Raw genomic sequence first — 7,408 nt, 5'->3', positions numbered from 1 at the left:
AACGCCTCTTGTTTAAAAGTCATTTTATAATACAGTATATCCTATTTGTTCACGTAATTTCTCAGCGTTGTTGGCACATATTTAGTCAAAAATTCACGCACATTTATTTTTCACGTACACATTTACACACGCACACGATCTACATATATCTGATTTTTGTCCTTTATACCTATTTGAGTTCTTAATTGTCGGCAGTTATATATATTTGTAAAAGTACACATTTATTTACCGTATTGGACATTTCACTTCCAATATTATTTTCATTGTACTATCTATCGTAATATTTATTTAAGAACTTTGGCATAATCAGATAGATCAGACGTTGCTGTCTCATTAAGAACTAGTAACTTAACGAACATTTATCAACAGCATAAAATGTTGTATAGATAAAATATTCAACGTAAAACACAGTGATAAATGGAACATCCGAAAGAGACAATTTTCATAGATATCTATAATATAATATAGATAATATAATATAGATAATATAATATAGATAATATAATATAGATAATATAATATAGATAATATAATATAGATAATATAACATAGATAATATAACATAGATAATATAACATTGATAATACAACATTGATAATACAACATTGATAATACAACATAGATAATATAATATAGATAATATAATATAGATAATATAATATAGATAATATAATATAGATAATATAACATAGATAATATAACATAGATAATATAATATAGATAATATAATATAGATAATATAATATAATATATAATATAGATATAATATAGATAATTATACAAAATTCATTTCAAGAGTTGCCAATATCTTCTAAATCATATTCTGATTTACGATTATCACATTTAAATGTTATGTGATATAATAAGCGGATCCAAAGAATACATTGTATTTTTAAATTAATTTCGTTTAAGTGAAAGATTTATTATAATTAATAATATGACAGCAACAGAATCTTTGTATTTTTTCTCATTGAATGAAACACAGTAAGCGGAAAGAAATTGTTCCTGTTTGGATTTTTCTATACAGATTAACTAGAAGTACGTAGCAATTCGTTTCGTATTCACAGTTCACGAGTGTTGTTAAAAAGTGTCGGTACTTGGAATGAAATTCGTTGTTTGCGCGCGTTCAATGAAGACGAGAGGTTATCGTTTTTTCTACACGGATCAACAATTGCTTACATGACAAGGGCTCCAAGTGCTCATGAACGTTTGTGCATAGCTACTGAAACCCTGGCATCGGTATTCTTGAGCGTCACGTGTCTGCGCCAACCGCTGAAGTGGTTCACAAACGTTTGTAAGCCACTTAAGCGAATGGTGGATATGTGTTAATAGTTTCACGACTTCTGCGAACATAGTGCTCCAAATATTCTTTACCTAGCAACAGATTTCAGAAAAGTAAATTAAGTTTTCACAGCTGATTTAGTTTCATACAAATGTAGAAATTGTGCAGGGCATATTTTTATTATTTTGTTAAGTGGGCACGATGTTCAATGATAGATAAAGTTTGGGTATCTTGTTGGAGATAATCAAGGAATGAAAAATTTAGATCTCTTCGGATGATATCAATGTAGCATTCAGCTTTACTTTCCAATTTTCTTGAAGGAAGAAATGCTAAAAAAGTGGTGACTTTCTTTATCATATACGATACCTCTTCTGTCAGTGATTCGTTAATTTGTCGCATACGTACTTCTGAAACAATCTGCATGAGGATAAAATATTTGATAGTTTTATAAAATAGTTTGCAAATAAATGTGTACAATATATCTATTCTATTGATATTCTATCAAAATTTTAATCAAGACTTTGTCCTCGTAAAGTAAATTAACATTGTATACATATAAAATAAGTATAAATATTTTGTACACGTGTTATCAACTTTGATCGAATGTCGTAGTATATAGTACGAAATATTGCAATATTTATCCCTAAGAGATGTATAAGGAACTAACGAATCGACATTATTATCCTTGTTCATCGAACAACGTAATACTGAGTAGTTTACCTATGTAAATTGCATTTTAATTCGTGTCTGTAGCACTGATGGAAAATATCTCAATACGAATCTCTAATTCAAGATTTGAAATAATAAATCCTGCCAGAACAGCCAAGGAAAAAATGAACAACTGGAAGAACGTTGAATAAATTCGAGTTAAAATTTAGAACAGTAATTTCGCTCTTACATATATGTATGCACTTTATATCCAATTTGCCCTTGTGAGGACAAATGCGAGGCTAAAAAGACGTCTTGGCACCGTTAAATAATTCTTCGCATGTTAAAAAAAGACAGTTTTTCGTTACCTTGACATTACATGTCGTAATTTACGATGACAAATCGGAAAACGTCGGTGAATCGCTGTAGACGTGGAAAGTTTGATCTTCGCTTGGGAAAATGTTAGCTTCAGTTTTATGAAACTCCACTTTGTCGGAGATGCAACTGATTGTTCCCATGCGATTTTTACGTGCTGGATCGCCCGACTCAAAAAAACAGTTATAAAAATGTAAATTAGAAAAGTTTACTCCTAGCGTATAAGTATCAGTAAATAAATACTTATTCGATCAAACTATTCAATTTCTCGATAACAGAACGATATGCAAGTGAAAACGATCAACTTGTATGAAATGAGGATCGGGAAAGTCTCCCTTACGTTTCTTTTTTACAACGTTTGATCGAAAGTTAGATTGGAGCTTGTAAGACTTAGTGAAACATCGATCACCTGGTCGGAATCGCTGGAAATCGACCTCCGACTTCGATTTCGGCAATTTTCCGCGAACATCGAAGGACTGGAAATGTGTCTTGATTCTGACATTTCCTGGATAGTAGAGAGCTTACGGTCCTCTTCGTCATCGTAGTATATCTCCAGGGTGGTCTCATGAATTCTGGCCTGATACTCTAGACAGGGAGGGATGTGTATGAGAGAGACCTAGCTAACCAAGGTCTCCTCGACAGACGGGCTCGCCAGTGCTTGTGTCTCACCGTTGGCATGTTTCACCTCGTCCTGGCTTGGACGTGATACCGGTGGACTGCTCCGAGAACAGGAGGTCATGCTCTGCATTGTTTGACTACGACCGCCAGAAAATCGCATGCTGTATATTACGCGGTTACCGCTGTGAAGTCCACTCATCTACAATAGTTTAACGAAACACTTAAGATCCGAAATATTATATTATAATGTTACAGCGAAAGTATAATTATTCTTATTAACTTAGAAATTAGAACTTTGATTAGAATTATGTTCGATTGTTCTTACGTTAAATTATTTGGCAGATGGAAAATATTTGAACGATATCCTAAATAAAAGTATTTACGTAACAATATATTCTTTTACAGTGCTAGTAAAATATTTTTGAAACTTGCGACTTCTATTCGTGCCGTAAATTCATCGAAATATGTATTGATTCTTATGAAAGTTAAAGAATTATCACTTACAATGTTTTTAATATGAAACTGATGTAAGGATCACGTGAGGAGAGGTAGCAGAGATAGCAGTTTTATTTATTTGGAAATAAAAACGTGAAGCGCCATAAATTAATAAATTCCCAGCAGTTTATGTGTTCCTTTATTAAAGTAATTCGTCAAATCGAAATAAAAAACGCATAATACTTTGAACAGTAGAGTGCAGTGAATTAGTTCCTAAAACATATCTTTTTCCAATTGATTTAATATTACTCGTTAATAAGAACAGCTACCTACTATTAGAGTAATCGTTTTGTTGCGATATGCTTTTTGTTAAATTTTGTATTACTCACATTAGCACGTCCAGGCCGAACATTTTTATATGGTTGAAAAAGTACCAAATATACTTTCGGAGTGAAAAGACAACCGAGAGCTACTGACGCAGAGATGTTGATGCACATGCACATGCTTGCGATTTGTACCTGTAAATTTATATTTACGTTCGCTTAATTCTTGTTTCACCGAGAGCCGAATAACGATGAGGATAATAACGATTTTTCGTATTTTAAATGTTCATCTACTTAAAAAAATTTTTAAGTAAAGCTCTTGAAGTAAAATTACGAACAATGTCACAAATTAATAATATATGAAAATACGAATAAATATAAATACATTTGTGATACAATTCATTTTGTATTTTCTTGCTGCATGCCTACAAAAAGGTTCTCTAATTTGTACTATTATATATATATATATATATATATATATATATATATATTATAATATATTATTAATATTATATATTATATTAATATAATATTAATATTATATTATATTAATATTAATATATTATAGTATATATATAATATATATATATATACACACACATATATGTACATATATAAATTACACATTAAACTGTTTCGAAAGAATAAATTTAGAAAATCGTATCGAATTACCATTAATTGGTTCTCAGTTGGATACGCATAATCGCAAGATAATACGTGTCTCCTATGATTTTAGATACCGACCTTGTAATCATTGTTTGAGCCAAAGTAGATGGGTACGAAAGCTAACCATACAATGCAAGTTGAATACATTGTAAAACCAATGTATTTCGCTTCGTTGAAATTCTCCGGTATCTTACGTGTTTTGAATGCGTACAGTGTGCACATGAGTATTAGAAACATATTGTAGACGAGGGACATCATCAATGAAAAGGTGGAAACGCGGCATGTGAGTACAGCTGATAATGGATACGGATGAATTTCCGTGGTATCCGGTGGTTCAATGATTAGCCAGACGATAACACCAACTAATTGCACTGCGGTAATCCCTATAAAAACGGGAGTTACGTAATACGATACCAAGAAGAAGAGCAAGTCAATCGTGCCGATTACAGTAAAAGCATCGCAACAACTTTGTAAAATTTTAGATTTTAAGCTTTCGATTTTGATGGAAAAGTAAGATTTCGATATTTTATGAAAATATCCTTTGAAAATTGTAAACTCACCGATAGCGATTACAACTTGGCTCTTCGGAGACGTATAGGAAGGCCTCTTTATACTCTTAGTTCTTCGATTGAATATGCGTGATATACGATTCGTTTTAGTTAGTATGGCGCTATAACAGATGCTTAAGCACAAGCCAAGACCGATTCTCAGATATGTGCAATTCCATATAGTTGGCTTGCTTAATATCACGAAACTCATGCTGTAACACGATAGAATCCCTACTAGCAATACGTAACATAACTCGCGTCCAGAAGCCATAATTACTGGAGTACGATTGAAACTGGAATGTAATTAGTCAATTAGTATTAACAAAATATAACAAGAGCAAGATTCGTATTCCGAGGTAACAATTTTGGGAAAATACATTTTAATAATGACATTTCAATTCTTGAAATTATTAGTCGCATACTTTTTACGTTAAAAACTGGGACAATTAGACTGCAAACATACCGAATGAAAACTATAATTGTAAACAAAGTACTAAGTATGCCAATGGATGCAAATATTAATGGCACCAATGCCCACGGACTAGTCCATGGAATAACTTCTGCTGTTAGTTTGATGCAACTTGTTACTGTTTCATCCGGAGCATATCCTGGACCACAGCTGCGACAAGTGTCATTAAAAACGTAAGCGTCTTCGCGACATGCCACGCAACTCCAACAACAGGCTTCCTGGAAATGTCGTTACGTTACAAAGTATTATTTACAAGAATATAAAGTTGAATAAACTTTATGCGTGAAAATTAAACTATAGTTACTTTGGAAAGCAGATAGAAGGATGTTAAATTGAATTATTTGCTCGTATTATTCACCTGAAAATTGCGTACATGACCCAGCGGGCAATTATCGCTGCATAAACTTCGAGGGATGTGCATTTCTCCGGGTCCTGTTGCCCACCTTGTCATGTTAATACCAAGGTCCAACCTGAGAATAAGAATTGCAAAATTTCATGCGTTTATTATCGAGATCTATATGAAATATTCTTCAAAATTTCGTTAAGATAGATTAGCGATATTTGAACGAGCAGCTGGGTAGCTAATTTAATAAACTCGGCTCAAAACTTTTTATAATTGCAATGCCTTACTTACTCCTCTTTCCATGTACCGATAAGAACATAATCAAAACGCCCATCTTCTTTTCTTTGATACTGATATATATTATAAAATCCATACGCATCACCATCGGATTTGAATTTAATTTCAGTACCTTGACGACCTGAATGTTATTTAAAGAAAGTGCAAATTAATTGTATGTACAGGTCTATGCACAAAGAATAATGTGTGGTAATGACAGGATTTAAGGTGAAAGAATGACAAATAAATTTCTTTATAAGATATTTGCAGATGTAAATTATCCAATGTCAAATTGTAAGTAGAATTAGAGAAGAACACTAGGATTAAAGATTCTACGGAGGATCATAAAGACGACACTTACCGATGAAACTAACATTTCGAATGTGTTGAAGAAGTTGTTGACCGTCTGGGGCTGGACGAAGATCTTCGCACAAATAATGGTCAGTTCCAGCATTATTTATACATTCTTCGTTTATTAAATTATGAACACCATGCGCCATTGCGTAAACTGCATCAACTAAAATCAATCAAGCATAGTGTTTTTGGTTTTGTGGAGAGAAAAGGGTGTATATTTTGCAAGCGTTAGCTGCAGCTAAAAAAGTCATTTTATTTCCTATGTTTTTCTACTATTTAGATTATTCTTCTACGTATACTTTCCCTCTGGATATTTTCATAATTAAATGGAATTGTTAAAAGATGAAATTTAATTTCTACGTTCTCCTTCAGACTTGCTTAAATAATTTCATAAAGTCATACATAAATAACAGAGATATCTCTCACCGACAAATGGCACCAATCCTTCTTGCTCATAATCAATTAATTTCTCGTTACCAGTACAGGGTGTCACGCCAGCAGACAAATTTGCATTGAAGCTGCATTTGTGATGCTGAGACCAAAATTCTCGAAACCAAATATTTCGACAATTTACTATTTTTCCAGGTAATTTTTTATGTGGCACGTTACTTTCACTCTGACCATCACACTCATTATCATCCACTCTTGGTCGAAGGCTCAAATAATAGTCATCAAAATCTAAAAATAATAGTTATTTTAAAGCATTGAATGTATCTACGATATCTTTAAAACAGAGATTTAATTTGGTATATTACACGGCTTATTAAAATTTTAGCGTTAGGTTTAACATTGAAATTTATCTAGAAAAAATGAGGTTTTACACCGCACGTGTCTAACGAAGCAAACAGGAGAAAAGAGAGAAGGCGTATGCACTGACCTTCGCAATGCTGCGATCTCACATAAATAATTAATATCTTTGATTAAGATATTTTTCTTTAGTCCTACTCATTAACCCAATTGATTTTGATCTCAGAAGTCTCGCTTTGCAATTAGCCAATTGAAGATACTTGTACTATCTCCCAAAGATACCTTACGAATCCTTTTCCTTTTATCTTTTTATCTTATCCAGAA

General features: G+C 32.4%; 1 protein-coding gene across 6 annotated transcripts in view; it reads right to left on the bottom strand.

Annotated features, from left to right (window-relative positions):
* Nucleotides 1-1,164: 1,164 nt before the first annotated feature.
* The window catches only part of LOC132913252 (metabotropic glutamate receptor 7-like), a 43,514-nt gene continuing 37,270 nt past the window's right edge, over nucleotides 1,165-7,408 (bottom strand). For 4 of the 6 annotated variants that reach the window (XM_060971437.1, XM_060971435.1, XM_060971438.1 and 1 more), the window contains 11 exons: nucleotides 6,764-7,015; nucleotides 6,345-6,500; nucleotides 5,999-6,125; nucleotides 5,723-5,834; nucleotides 5,359-5,582; nucleotides 4,908-5,188; nucleotides 4,426-4,730; nucleotides 3,748-3,876; nucleotides 2,975-3,122; nucleotides 2,715-2,890; nucleotides 1,165-2,475 (listed from right to left, as the gene is read on the bottom strand). In XM_060971437.1, the coding sequence (XP_060827420.1) occupies nucleotides 2,320-2,475; nucleotides 2,715-2,890; nucleotides 2,975-3,122; nucleotides 3,748-3,876; nucleotides 4,426-4,730; nucleotides 4,908-5,188; nucleotides 5,359-5,582; nucleotides 5,723-5,834; nucleotides 5,999-6,125; nucleotides 6,345-6,500; nucleotides 6,764-7,015 (2,066 nt within the window). In that variant the 3' untranslated portion in view covers nucleotides 1,165-2,319. Of the gene's footprint in view, nucleotides 2,476-2,714; nucleotides 2,891-2,974; nucleotides 3,123-3,427; nucleotides 3,643-3,747; nucleotides 3,877-4,425; nucleotides 4,731-4,907; nucleotides 5,189-5,358; nucleotides 5,583-5,722; nucleotides 5,835-5,998; nucleotides 6,126-6,344; nucleotides 6,501-6,763; nucleotides 7,016-7,408 lie in introns of those variants that run through there. The other 2 variants (XR_009659347.1, XM_060971440.1) reach the window with 2 other exon arrangements.

The sequence above is a fragment of the Bombus pascuorum genome, chromosome 13 (assembly GCF_905332965.1).
Source record: "Bombus pascuorum chromosome 13, iyBomPasc1.1, whole genome shotgun sequence".
Taxonomy (NCBI): domain Eukaryota; kingdom Metazoa; phylum Arthropoda; class Insecta; order Hymenoptera; family Apidae; genus Bombus; species Bombus pascuorum.
Note: the sequence above shows the minus strand (reverse complement) of the source record. Positions and strands in the feature narration are given on the sequence as shown.